At 34.6% G+C, this 15,031-nt stretch overlaps 1 protein-coding gene across 1 annotated transcript in view; it reads right to left on the bottom strand.

Moving 5' to 3' along the window:
* Positions 1 to 15,031, bottom strand: part of shank2b (SH3 and multiple ankyrin repeat domains 2b) — a 139,067-nt gene that overhangs the window by 105,460 nt on the left and 18,576 nt on the right. The window contains exons 7-9 of the mRNA XM_088935195.1: positions 14,427 to 14,543; positions 11,019 to 11,096; positions 1,753 to 1,819 (exon numbers count right to left, since the gene is read on the bottom strand). Coding sequence (XP_088791321.1) covers positions 1,753 to 1,819; positions 11,019 to 11,096; positions 14,427 to 14,543 — 262 coding nt within the window. The remainder of the gene's footprint in view (positions 1 to 1,752; positions 1,820 to 11,018; positions 11,097 to 14,426; positions 14,544 to 15,031) is intronic.

Genomic DNA, 15,031 nt, shown 5'->3' with positions numbered 1-15,031 from the left:
TAAACCAACCACTTTTGAGCCCTGTCAGAGGTAATTTAGAAAACAGTGAGTATTTGAAATGCACAGTTTGTGCACTACAGTATGCTGTATACAAGATAACTCATATAAAGTGCCACTGTTACCTCAAAAAATATTAAAATAGTAGTATGACTTTCCCAGAGGAAGACTGTCTTGATGACAGATTATGATCTACTGTACTGTAATTGACTGTTAACGCCCTTAGCAAATGCTCTTACAGTAATTTCAGATTACATGATGCACAGTTCCGGTAAGAGAAATATAATTTGACTATGTACCTAGCAACAGCGAACACAGATTCCAGTCTAAAATACATCTTCACATTTGCCTGATGTTACCTTAGCAGAAAACACATATTAAATTTAGAACTGCTGAAGAGTTACAACAACAAACCTTGTTCTAGTGTTGAGCTGGCACAACCCATGACAGCTAATCCACTTGAAAATGTATCCCATCACAAACAAGATATATTGCAGGAAAAATGTAGGTGATCCGAAGGTGACATCTCCATAGCCATCATCTTGCAATGTATGTACAACTTTTATTAATAATATACTCAAGGGCCTGGAAATTCCAAATTGTCATTGTTACCACAGCGTTTAGGACATTCATCCTAAAGACTCCATAATAACTGTTGGTCAGCAGATGTTTCCTAATCCTGCAGCACTATTCATTTACTGACAGACAGCTGTGGATTGCTGGGAAACAATCGAGGATTACATTTTTTTTTTATTTGTCAGTCCCCACTAATCCTCTTGTGAACCTTTTTAAATAGAATAAATTTATTAAAAATAATTTTGGATTGAACGAAACTGAAATGTTTGTAAACTAATTTTAAATTTACTTGATTTTAAAAAGACAACTCTGTGGCTGATCATAACCATCAAAGGTTTCTAATTTGTGCTGAACTCTGAATGTCACCTGAATGATGCTCGAGTGCACTGCAGACAAACTGATAAATGCCTTTCTGTGTTTTCCAGTCTTTCTGTTGATGCTGTCAGTCACTGTTTATGCCAGTGAAAACAGAAAAACTAAATTCCCATGAGAAGTGCTGGCTCTAAATATAGTACCGATCAATTAAACGAATTCCACACAATTCCAAACAATCAGTTGGTCATCAGTTGGTTTCTGGGGAACACCCCAGAAAAGTTAAAACACAAGTTCAACAGACATGATCATGGATAGTCAAAGATAACATACTGTACATTATAAAGTGATAGGCATCATTTTTAAGCATTTTTAAGATGAAAATGCAAAGGTGTGCTATGTGACAGACAATAAATAATACAACAATATATTGTATCACACATAGACATCTGGAAGCAGCTGGAAAGAAAATGTTATTTCTTGCCAACCCCTTTCACAATATGAGTGACGTAAAAAAATATGCTTCCATTATTGGTGCAAGCAATGATAATAATGGAAGCTTAGAAGACACTGACAGACAAAATAAATGTAGAAAACACATATTGAATAATTGTGTTATACTGTATGTGTTTTCTCACAGGTGCAAAACGTTTTATTGCAGCTAATATAAATTCTATAAAACTGGACATTAAATACTTTTGTTTCTGAATGCCATAAATCATGAAACACGTGTAATTTGCAAGTATGAACAGCAAGTAGTTCCAATTGAATTTCCAAAACCTTTAACTTGCTCAAGTGTTCAAAACACTAAGTGTACATAACACCTTTTAGAAGGGAAAACAATATTTTGGAACCTCAATCACTTACCTATATCAGTATCTTTGTGATTCTTGACTAACTCAGCCAGTTCAAAATTCCCTGCTATGATGGCCACCTATGAAAGAAAAATTAAAAGTTGTAAATACAACTTTATTTTACAAAACATTTCTTTAATAAAGTAATATACAAGAAACAGAACTTTGTGATACAAAAACAAAAGTAACTACAGAGTAAGAGCTTTTCTGCACACTTTTTTTGTGTTTCTAACTTCATGACTGCTGTCAGAGAAATAAAAACAACAGAAAAAATATCAAGTAAAATACGAGAACTATAATTTTCTACTAACACCCGCCTAATATGATTTAGTCTTAAATATAAAAGCTTTGAAATACTAAAAAAATCCTAAAGAACATAATATTTGGACATTTTACAACCCACTTTGTCTCGGCACCAAGAGAGTAATGCTGCTTATGACCAAACTACTATTTACACAAAGGGTACTTTTCATTTAGGCCTACTTGAATTTACTACTACAAAGGTTTAATGGTGCTTTATTGACCTAAACAATAAATTGTAAATGTAATGAAGGGATGGAGCTACAGTACTAGATGGATATCTTTAAAATCAATAATGAAACACAAGCCAGAGGGCACAAGTGACAACTACAAGGAAGTGGTTTTAGAACAGGGAATGGGATGAACATCTTTAAGTATATACGGTTGTAAGGGTCTGGAACAAGCTTCCCAGCCATGTTGCTGAAGTTGATATCCTGGCTTCTTTCAAGAAAACGCTGGATGAGATCCTCACACCAATTAACTACTACTAACCAAACTGGCAAGATAAACCAAATGGCTTCCTCTCATTTGTAGCTTTTTATGTTAGCTAAAAATGGATTTCAATACGTGTTATTTTTTCAAATTTCACCAGTCCGTTTGTGTATGATATCATATAATGTTCTGAAGCTTATCCAAGCACAGTAGCTTCAACCTAAGATTGAACCAGCTGCAGCCTCAAGCTCACTCAGAAGTCTCATTTGTTCTATACAATTACATCACCATAGCCTGCAGCCATACAGAGACCCCAAACCTACAGCCATTGGCAGACAGCAGCCTTGTGACATCAGAGACATCACATCATTTTTTCCACTCATTGTTGGGAGAAAATGCTCTCTACAGGAATTACGCTGTTGTGTAATGACCTCTTGCACAAATCTTTAGTTCATAGAAGAACATTATAGAAATAGTCTCAGTGATAACAGTCCTAAACACATATTAAAACAGTGTATGCTTTGCTCTTACATCACAAAGAAGTGGTTATGTGATGTTCTACCTTAGTCAGTCTAAATTAGAAATAATAAGGTTAAATGTTGAATCATTCTGAAAATATTAATGCCCTTAAATAATAACAAAAAATGAGCTTAATGATCGTATAGCATGTACGTATTTCCTAGCTGTTAACTTTTTTCTTGACAGAAAGCATTCACTTTCCTGTGCAAACATTTCTGCTGTGACTTGTGAAGTGCATGTTAAGTACTCAAGGACAAATACCCTCACAGATAATTTCTCAAAACTTACTCTAAGAATTCATCTAAAACAGATCTCTCCTATAACATTTCTATGTGCAGATCAGAATGGTTCTTCATTTTAATATTAATATATTCTTATAATACTTAAAGAATACATCTGAAAAAAAAGACGACAAAGAAAACAGTAAAGCATAGCATACACAATTCTAATACAATTTATTACTGTAGGAGGAACACACACACACCCCTGTTTAATCAAAAACCTTGATTAAGAAATTACTATTTCGTACATGATACGATGGGATTATAAGCATAATTTTAGATTTAATTTCAAAGTTTTATATCTATGTCTGATTAAGTCATTTGTAAATTGCATTTTAGCTTTATGTTCAGTGAAAAGGGTATGTTAATCCATCCATCCATTCTCCACAAGCATCATACAGTAGCAACTCAAACAAAAAATGAACCTTTGAAATTAACAATGTAAAGATATCCATAATTTACAAGAGACATATATTCTTTTAAGCTGAGACAATTAATAATTAATGTCAATAGCAAAAGCTACCTAGTACTGACAAAAGAAATTTAATTTTTTATATAAATACCAAGAGACAAAGACAGTAGAGCATAGCTTCATTTAAGTTGTGTATGCTGACTTGATGCATGAACTCTGATTTTCTTGTTATAAAACTGTGATTAACATTGTATTCACTAGGGGGCGATAAAGATCGTATTTCCTTAGGAACAAGTGCCCTGTAACATTCACAAGTATCCTGGAGGAATGGACAACCCACTACCACTACAGTCCCAATGCAGAAATAACAGATGACAGTTCACTGTTAAAGCCCCCATAACGTACTGCTCTAGACAGAAGGTAGGTTTCAAAACATACATATCAAAGTAAATCTCATGCAAGCTGAGCAGCTTGCCTCTACAACATTACCTAGGTTCAAACTTGTTCTTATGGCCAACTATTGTATCTTTGATTACTGTTTATGTAGTCTTTACAGAGAGAGAGAAAAAAGAGAGCATTTTAAATAAAAAAAATAAAAGAGTCCCTTAAAGGGTGGGTGGAGGCTGAGCTGAAAAAGAAAAGAAAAAACAGTGCCATACTAGTAAAATTAAACCTTTTCATCTTACTGAGTGTGTGAATTTGCACTGTTACTGGAATACATAGTAATAAATTACCTGCCTTTCAAACTGTGTTAAGTAGTCAGACAAAATTGTGTGTCTTTCCTGGCAGCACAGTCGATGCACTAATTAGAAGCTCTATCCATTCAAGCAGAGCAAAACTCAGATCACACTGTAAATGATATATTAATTGCTTTACAACTGGTGGCTCATTTTCCTCTACTGCTTTTTTGCAAGGATCCTTCTTGTTCACTCAACAGGCTAATATTTCCCCTACAAACATTTATCCATACTTTCTGAAAAGCGTAAGATGTATTCATTATTTTTTTTCTCATATACTGAAATGAGGTCCTGGACAGTACCAATGAGATTATAAAACACAGCGTGTGCACTCAGCTGCTACATATTTACAGTAGATATTCTATGAAACAACACCAAACTATATAGTATTTTGTATGCTTAACATATTCAGTAGATTGAAGAAACATGCTTTTAACTTTTTAATGCTCAACATTATGATGGGTTATAACCTTCACAATTCAAATGCACAATGTACATCATTTGATAATGTACAGTACCTTAAACTTAACCTTAACAGAAATATAACAAGAAATGTGCCCAAACTGATATATTTTAGTTGACTCTTATACAATCTAAGATATCCTATTATTAAGGTGTCAGGAAATACCTAAGTATTAACCTCTTGGGTACCACTCTTAGCAAAAAGATATCTTGGAATTAGTGTTATCTTTAAGCTGCTGCCTAGGGTTGCCATAGAAACTCCTTTTTGTTTGTGGTTGAGGGGGAGGGTTAAGCCTGCAGCAATTTCTCAAAAAAGATAGATTCTTAATTAAGACAGAGAAGGTCCCTCATAGAGACTAAAGTGCATTTTATTTTAAAAAGTACATGTTTCATAAAATATTGCTTTATTTCCACAAACATATATCCTCTTTCATGTTTAGAAGCTGCCATTTCTAAAGCAAAATTCTAGGCTATGTATGGCTTTCACTACAGCAAAAGTATAAAAATATCTCCAAAGACTGTACTTCACATTACATTTGTATATTAAAAATATTAGTTTCAAGATCAATACAACTCTTTAGGGGTGGCATATCAATTTCATATGCCTGTCTTGTCCTAAAATTAGCCACAAAATTAGAGGTAAAAAGGATAATGTATTGAATTCTAATTTCTCGTTATTAATTTGGGAGACAAATGGTCTAAAGTTTTCATTTCTAATGCAGAATTGTTTCAGAAAAAGCCTTACATCTATTTTCCCCAAAGTCTGAGCTCCTGAAAAATATCTTAGCCCATGAGACGTACAGTATAAAACAAAAACAGTCAAACACCTTTGCAAAATTACAGGAAAGACAAAGAGAGTTACTTTCCAATTACATGTCTATGGTGTAATATATAAAAAAGGTCAGGATCCCTTGTTTGTAAATGTACAGTATATACAGTAGTATATTGTGGGGGGGGGGGGGGGGGGGTTCAACAGGATTAAGTCTGATTAAAAGTATATTGAAATGCAAACTCACTTTACACTGAATACAGGGTTCAAGGGGAATTATTATTGTGTGGAAATTTTGTATGAAATTTTATTCACAGATTGTTTCCTTTAACACCTTGTTCCAGAATTTGCTTCCTCATAGCCCCCCTTTTCACTGCCATCTCACCTTTTCTTGCCCTTTGATTTTCCCTGTCCCATCTCTTTCCTTCATATCTCTGCTCTCTCTGCTCCTCGGACCTGAAGGAGTTTCTACAGTTGAAACATTTCCCATTTCAATCTCTCCCTTCTTTTTTTCATTGTGAATTATTATATTGTTTCTTTTGCACTCTGAAACACTGACAAAGTACACGGTGATCTCTAACCTCTTCGAAAATGCTTGTCTGTCTGTCAAGGCTGGAGTGGAATTAAGTTCACTGCTCAATTCAAGTTGCTGATCTGTGTAGAAAGTGTAGCTTCCACCCTATACATAAATATTCAGCAGGAAGACACTAGATTACTGTCAACAGTCATCTGTCCAAAGACAGCACTGTGATGTTCTCAGTCACACCACTAATTTAAAATGCTGCCTTTATTTCATATTAGATGTAAGTCTATTAGAAAAGTTTTAGATCCAATAATTTTCACAACTATAAATAATGACTCACTGATAAACTCTGTTTCCTCACTCTGTGAACAGTCTATTAAACTAAATCCTTTTATTCAAAGTGTGCCTCAACAAACTACTGCATGGCCAACAATACAAACAGGCATTGATTTAATTAAATTCACTAAGCTATTAGTGAACTATTAGTCTACACAAACTTTTATGATAAGTTAAGGACAATGAGATGTAAAAGTTATGTGGGATGGTTTTCAGTACTACTTGGTTGTTTTGTTAATACCTGTAAGTATATAAACAAAGGTTTCAAATTAAGACAAACTCCTGTAAAGAAAAACATCTGCCTGTGATAAAGAAATCCTAAGCACTGACTCTTGACAAATAAATTACAGTACATAAAACTGCCATGCATACAGTAGGGTTAAGTAGATAAAAAAGTATTTAGATATTATTGACTATTCATATTTAAAGATGAAAGTGTATTGAAATTGTATAAGAGATTGAAAAGAAATGCTTCAATAATTCATTGTTTTAAATATATTGCACAAGAGGAATGAGGTTCTCTTTAATAAATTATGATTTCTTGTTTGATGCTCATGTTTAAATGCCGACATCTCATGGATACATACAGTAGATTTGTCTAAAAATACATGTATGCGTGTAGTTTTGTCAAGAGCTTTTACAAAATGCTTCTTAGAAGTTTTTAATGTATAGGTCAGCACTGAAAAGTCCACCAAAAAAACGAACACGACTTTTCGGATTCAAGAGAACAAGTGATTTATGTTGTAATATTAATTGAATTAAGTAATGGTGAAGACATTAGGGCTTTCAGCACAATCTTAAAGATCCTGAATGGACAACCCAAATCATTATTTTAGATATGGTGTAGAGGCCAGAGCTGGAGAAAAGCTATTGAGCTCAACAATATTACGGAAAAATATTTTATTAAAAAAAATTGTGGTGGGTGTTGGGAACAAGATACAAGGTCATTTTGTAACTGATGAGTCACTAAGCTCTAGCAAGAACCGGCTACATGAAGTCTTTGGATCAATTGATTATGTACAACAGGATGGGATTTGACAGACTGAGTGATACTTTTTGCTGTTCTTATGTAAACTGCTAGATTTCCCAGTTGTTAAAATTCTAGACAATAAAACACTACCCTCAGAAATAACTGAAACATCTGTGCTATGCATCTATCACTTCATTATTAAAATCAAGACTTGGCAAATGAACCTGGATCTTAACCCTTCCACCTATTTTAGTTCCATATTTGAAAATAATGTACTTCAGGTAATAACTCGATTTTTTAATCATGCTATACAAAATACAGAGAATATATACTGTACAAGATTGGATCCCAGGCAATATGATGTCCACATCCCAAAACAAAGATATACAGTAAATCCACTGTATTATCAATAAGAAAATCTGAAGATTAATAATAGTATATACAGGAGCTGGTAACAAAGAACATTTTTAAGGAATAACTTGTTTGATATGTACTGTACACATCATATTAATGATATTTCCCATTTTTAATGTGGGAGTTCCTATCATTTAAGTAAATTCATGAAACACTTAAAGTTCTGTATTCCTACTGTTGGCACTACTTTTAGAGTTTCCTTTGATAAACCCCTCAAAGAACAGAAAGTGAGTGAAGGGATAAAGAATATAACCCAGGATTCCAACCCAAAAGTAATTATTTTTGAAAAGAAAAGTATGAAACAGTACTGGCTCACATACATTATATCTTTTCAAAGCTTTAATAATTAATACCCATAAGAACGGAATTCTAAAAGAGGAGATAAGTGAATTTATGTGCAAGGTGTAATGTTGTCTTATCTTACGGGAAAGTGTGAAATGACACACTGGAGTTAAGTGTGGGTGGCCACTGCCTCCTAGAAACCTGTTGTAAATGAGATAAACTGTATGTTTCAGTAGATCTTATTTCCCTGTACAATAAAACATATTTTTTTAATTTTTAGAGAGACATGAAGTGGTGTCATTTCTGATGAAGGCTCAGAGTAGGCATGTTTCAGATGCAAATAAAGAAATATCAGGGCATTAACAACTGGGCAATGCAGAAGCAGAAGGGAAATTAAATATATCTGGCACTTGAAGTGTATCTTTCACTTTGACTCCAATCTGAGCTAAAGAGTTCAGGCGTTTAGCCACTTTACATTGGAATTCACAAGTGAATTGAATGTTTAAGGGTGAGCAAACGTATTTTGTAATGAAAACTGACTTATCATGACCAAAATGACCAGAAGTGTCTCAAGTTTGCACTATGTCAACTCAAGATTTTCTGAACCTCCCTCAGAGAGACACTTACAGTATGAAAAGAGATATTTCACATTTCAACTTGAGGGATTTGATAGAAAACATGGTTATGCTGTTTTGCGCGTGTTGCTTCAACACAAGAGAGCTTTTAATTAGTGAAGTGATAGAGCACCACCTTTATTTTTCAGTATCACATGATAAATAATGAAAACCATCAGAAAATGCATCAGTAAACTGGATGTAATCCTCAAATATACATTACATAACCATACCTCCTACATGTTAGACTAAAGAAGAAATGAATAGCAAATTGACAGTGATGACCAGATGCTCATTTGTGGCTCACAAAATGAAGTGTGTAAATGAAAAATAGCAGTAAGCAATGTTTTTTTACAATACAATAAATATAAGTACAGAAAAGAGAAAGGCAAAGATGTTTATATACAACAGATGTGTAGTGAGTACTGAGGCTGGCTTCCCATTTGACTACACTAGATGTTAACCAGTTGGATGAAGTGTGAAGTTGAAGTGTGTAATTTCACCCTGTCTTGTAAGTATTAGCTAAGGGGAATACAAACACCAACCAGCAAGTAAAACAGTTAAACTGGCTGTGCTAAAACCTCTGTTTTAGGCTAGAGAATGAAGAGGAGCTTCTTTCTGGAACAAACAGCAGTGATGGACTGATTTGCACAGAAGCTTGGAGCTCGTGTGAAGAAGAGCCCAGGGCTGTAACGCCTTCACGCCGTTTGAAAACCGCTTAGGTTGCTGCAGTGTTTTAAAGGGGAGAGTTTAAGACGTCACAATCTAGCATATGGACATCAGTATTGCCCTGGGGGATCGTTGGTCTAAAAAAGACCTTTGATCAATAATAAGAAGGCTAGTTTCTGCCCAGAGAAGGTTCACCACTGTTGAAAAAAGAATGGCACAAGACCATAAGCCCCAGACTAACAACCTGACTGTAGCAAATAACACAGGACTGACAAGTAAAACAAAACCATGCTTAGGAGAGTGGCAGTGTTTTGATAAACAAAAGATTAAAAAATACAAAAAAGGCAAAATGAGTTTTTCTTTAAATTCATGCAAAGCCAATTTAAAGACTGCTCAGATTTTAGATAATGTCAGTGTGCAAATACATGTTGTTCCACCTTTAACATTTCCCACATACATAAATAGCTTCATAAGTGGTATTTAAAGGTGTTTGGCTTCTGTTCAGGCCACCTGCTTAAATCAGGCTGTTTAACATTTTGAATTTTATTAGTGTGTTTCTCAGGTCAACATATTACGTTGCCTATTGAACTTCCACAGATCTGACTAATAAAAGAGATTAATTCCTCCTGTATACCTTATTAAATCAAATTGCCCGATGCGCCTGGATAAAATGGCTTGTACAGTATAAATCAGTTGTGCATTAATGGCAGCTTGCGGTAAACATAAGGTGGAAGATTTTGTCTTATGTATTATATAAGTACTGTGTACTACAATATTTATTCAAGGAATTTTTCTTGTGTGAGAAAGCAGAAAAGTAGAGACTAAAAAATAAAGACTCCAAATCAGACAACTTGATATTCTGTAACTCAGTGTATCTACAGTAAATAACAGTCAAACCAAAGCTGGGTTTAACGCAGAAGTACTGTGCTCTTAACAAATATTAAGGACTCCCTTATATAAAAGGCACAATAACCTTTATCTGTGATTAATATCTCTGACTCATTCTCTGTAGATCCATTCTAGTTAAAAGTGGTATATTATGGCATTACACACTATTTGAATAATCAGCGAGCTTTTAAACATTTTGCATATGGTGATCAATACAATGATACCAGCTCGTTTACATATGTTGAATATAAATCTAAACAACTGTAAGTGACTCACTCTCACTACTGTCAGAGCTCTTAAAAGGATTTATTGCAATAAATCAGTACATAGGAACTCATCATTGATCATAATATTTTAATAAAAAGCACAATTCAACATGGCTACAGAAGATTTCCTCTATATTATCTTTCAAAGTTTCACTGAAAAAAATCCATTCAGAACAGAGATTTCTGTCTTACCGTCATGAACAGAAAAATGACAAGGTATGAAACTGCTATGTATTGCCTCATTAAAAGTACTACATATCTTCAACCAATGAACAATCTTCAGCCTGTGAGCATTTATCCCCTCAGGCACAATTACTGCAAAAACGGCACTCTGCTAAATTAATTACACATTCGAATTGCATTCCGACCCAAAATTCCTCAGATTCAAACCAGAAAGAACTGTACCTGGAATGGGGTTTGACTGTTGTAGTTCTTGATCTCCTTGTTGGCTCCACGGACAAGAAGAACTCTTGCACAATTATCCTGTAAAACAAAAACAGTACTTAAGGCTTGTTAACTAATGTTATCTTGGGCTGCTTTTGTCTGCCCACCCCCAAACCATACCCCCCTCTTTTCCTTACCGAGGAGTGCTCCTTTTAACCTCCTTAGCCGCAATGCATCTTCCTACCATGAATAGAAATGAACTTACTGAAAGAGAACCACGAATAATTGCTAGATCTTAACAGCAGCTGAAGGTAGATCTGTAATGTTAGCAGCACAATCCTAGTTCTGATTTCTGGATTCATCAGCCCACCCACGAAAGCTTCACACACGCTCATAAGCACATCAGGCTGGTAGTTCTACTGCAAATACTGAACTCCCCCCCCATAGCCAGTTTCTCATTTTGTTGATTTAATGCCCCACACAAAAAGTAATGTATTCTCAAATTATCGCTCTAAAGAAAGACACCTATATTTCACCCCTAAAGGGTGCTGGCATGTAATTGCTTAAATTTTAACATTTTATCTTGTTTTGTTTTTCCTCAAGTGTTTCTGAGTGATCAAATGAGTAATAGTGTTTGACAACAAAGCTAGTATGTATAGAGTATGTACCTCAATATCCAAAACAGGGTCGCAGGGGACCTGGAGTCTATCCCAGCAAGCAATGGGGGCAAGGCAGGGTTCACCTTGGACTGAACACACACACTCACACCAGAGCTAATTTCTTCCAGAAGACAATTAACCTATCAGTACTGTATGTCTTTGGACCGTGGGAGGAAACCGGAGTGCCTGGAGGAAACCCGTGCAAACACAGGGAGAGCATGCAAACTCCACACACAGAGCACCACAGGAATTGAACCCAGGGTCCCAGCTCTGTGTTCACCACTGTGCCACCATGCCAACCAGTATTCATTTACCAACCAGTAAAACGTCACTTTTGTCTGATTCAACCCCAGCACCTGGCCTGTTTTCTTCTTCCACAGTTTCTCTGTGCTGTCGTCTTCATTACTTTATGTGCACATACAGTACAGTAGTAGCACATACAGTTCCACTGAACATAATCTTAAGAAGCTCTAGAAAAAAATGGCATTAAAACCTCAGAAAAGAGAGACAATCTGACTGCTTTACTCACCACACTAATGAACAAGTAAAGAAACCTAACGAGCTACAGATGCCATGCTGTATGTAATGATTTCTAATGACACCACTGACCTCTGCCTCACTTTCCTCAGGGCTAGTGTGTTATATACACTATGGTAATACAAACATACCTTTAAAATTGTCTATGGGTCTATTCAGTGTACATTTAAAAATCATTTCTTTGTTTACATTCTCTCACATACTGTATAAACCTGCCAAGTGAATCTTGTCCTTAATTAGCTTTACTGCTGTATCTTATGTTGTTACTTTAAAAAAAAAATATTGCTGGATCCTTGCCAGGCAATTAGGAGACAAATACCAGAATTATCCTGCAATAATGTGTTGAGGGTGACATTTATTTTGCCTTTTTTACTTTCTTATAGGTTAAAGATAAAATAGTTGTAAGTCGCATAAGATTCTAAGAGGGGGACCATAGTACTTTTATTTACTTAAAATGAGATAAAAAGTGTAATATTTTGCTGTCTGAGACAACATACGTTATACCATCTTTTTTTCCCCTTTTTGTTTCCAGTTTCACTGTTCACAAATGTTACAATAATTTCACAGAAGTTCATTGAAAAATAAAATATGAAACTTTTCCAGAACATTAACAATAGTTTGAAATGACTGTAATCTGGCAGTTAGAACAGGTCAGTTTTGGAGCAAACAAGAGTTTAAAGTACAGTAAGATTAAATAAAAGCCATAATCGTTATTCAAAATAACTGTAACTGCCTCTGTTAATTCTGAAATCAACACAGCCTTCAACTTTAATTGTAGCATCTACTGTATTTCCTAACACTCATTAACTAAGTTAAGAATAATAGCTAAAATATTGAATGTTTAAAAGGGTTTAATGGAAAACCGATCAATAAAAGGTTTTGTCATTAATTTATTCTGAGTATAGATATATTAACAATGCCACCGGTGGTGAAAAAACTGCACTTGTAAGGAGCTTTATTAAGCAAACTAAAGGAAATCTCTGAAATATATCACGTGATTTCCTATGCTATATAATGGACCCAAGAAACATAATACTCAATATTTTGACAGTACATCCTAAATACAATATTAACAATTAGGACGCAGAGTATGGATAAAATTAAGCTTTGCAAAACAAAAGGTAACAGGTTTCAGCAGAAACAATATTAAATGTATATAATCTTTCATTTTCCAGAATCTTCTCAAATAGGATCCCTGTAGGATGACTGGTTGTGCTTTTAAGCTAATGAGATACTGTATGTGTACTGTATGTGTATTGCAAATGATAGCCACCAGTATAATAATAATAATAATAATAATAATAATAATAATAACAATAATAATATGCATACATATGTAGACTAATTATGTTTATCAAAGGAATGCTATAAAAAACAGTGCAAAGGTCCTTCAGATATTCATATATTTCTTATGAATATATATTTCTTATATATATTTCTTAGTGTACCATTGTTTGCTTAAGTAGGTGAAACTGTTAACTCTAAAGTAACTCTCAGTAAAGTGAATAATTTTCAGTTATTCAGACGTGCAGTATGATACCATGGAGTTCAGCAGAAAGTGATTACAGATTCCATCACTTATCTCAGAGCAATCGATGGTATCCTTACAGACAAATTAAGATTACAGGACTCTTAAGGGGTTTCCACTTTTTAGCAGCCCTCTACTACTGATACTGTACATCTAAGAACATAATAAATGACTAAATGTAAAACAAGGTTTAATAAGAATTACACATAATGTGTGCACTTTAACAGTGTGTTAATTCATTAATAAACCAGACTTTTATGTACAGTAAATGGGGACGTACTGAAAGAATATATTTCTCTATATATGCATAGATAATCTGACACTACCTAATTAAATGCAACCACCCACAGGTGCAGTGGAATCTACAGCCCACACATGAAACCAAGAACGTGCAAAGAAAAAGCAAACAGCCTTTACAATGCCAGCATTACAGAAAAAATCATTCTAAGGATCCATAACAATGCCAAAAACAAATTCCTAAAATCCACCAGAAAACACACAAAAAATGTTGAGAAATGACACAGGAATGTCCATTTTCAAACACCACCTTTATTTCTTAACAGATTACACTCCAGGGGAAATTTGTTTTGATTAAGTGCAAAAGGAAAATTAAAATTTGCCACCGAAGTGGATCCCAGTACTGCTTAACAAAAAGAGCCCAGCAGATAAACCTCTGTGACTCAGGTGACAAACTCCAGCACTCACCTGGTTATACAGAGCACAGATGTGCAGCGCAGTGTTCCCTGAAGCATTCTGGGCACTCATATCGGCCCCATAGAAGAGCAGATGTTCCAGATGCTGAACATGTCCATATCGGCAAGCCTATTAAAAATCAGGTAGGTTAAAAGTTAAAGAATCCGATTTGAAAACAAGAAATTGATCATACAGAAACAATAAAACGGTATTACTTACTAAAGAAGTGTAACAATTCAGAAAAAAAAGTCATTAGCCAACCAAATATATAATACAACCTGTATGAAGGAGACAATATACATGAAAGCAAATTGTGTTTTCAACCACACAATGAAAACAAAACAAGAATTTATTTCTAATACTTAACCTGAACACTTATGTGTCAAATTAATAACAGCTTCACTTCTGTTCAATATAATTAATATTTTCTATCCCATTTTGACAGGTAACTCAAATTCTTCTAAAAGAATTAAGACTTCCTGCTACATTTCCCTAAAGAATTTGGGCAGCTTAATAAGTTTCCAGTTGCCAATTAATGGAAGCCTCATAGTTACTAGGCAACAGCACCAGTAATTCCTAGAACTAATCTTTCATTAAAGAACAGCTGTTTTTTCTAA

The sequence above is a fragment of the Atractosteus spatula genome, chromosome 16 (assembly GCF_055471065.1).
Source record: "Atractosteus spatula isolate fAtrSpa1 chromosome 16, fAtrSpa1.hap1, whole genome shotgun sequence".
In the NCBI taxonomy this organism is placed as follows: domain Eukaryota; kingdom Metazoa; phylum Chordata; class Actinopteri; order Semionotiformes; family Lepisosteidae; genus Atractosteus; species Atractosteus spatula.
Note: the sequence above shows the minus strand (reverse complement) of the source record. Positions and strands in the feature narration are given on the sequence as shown.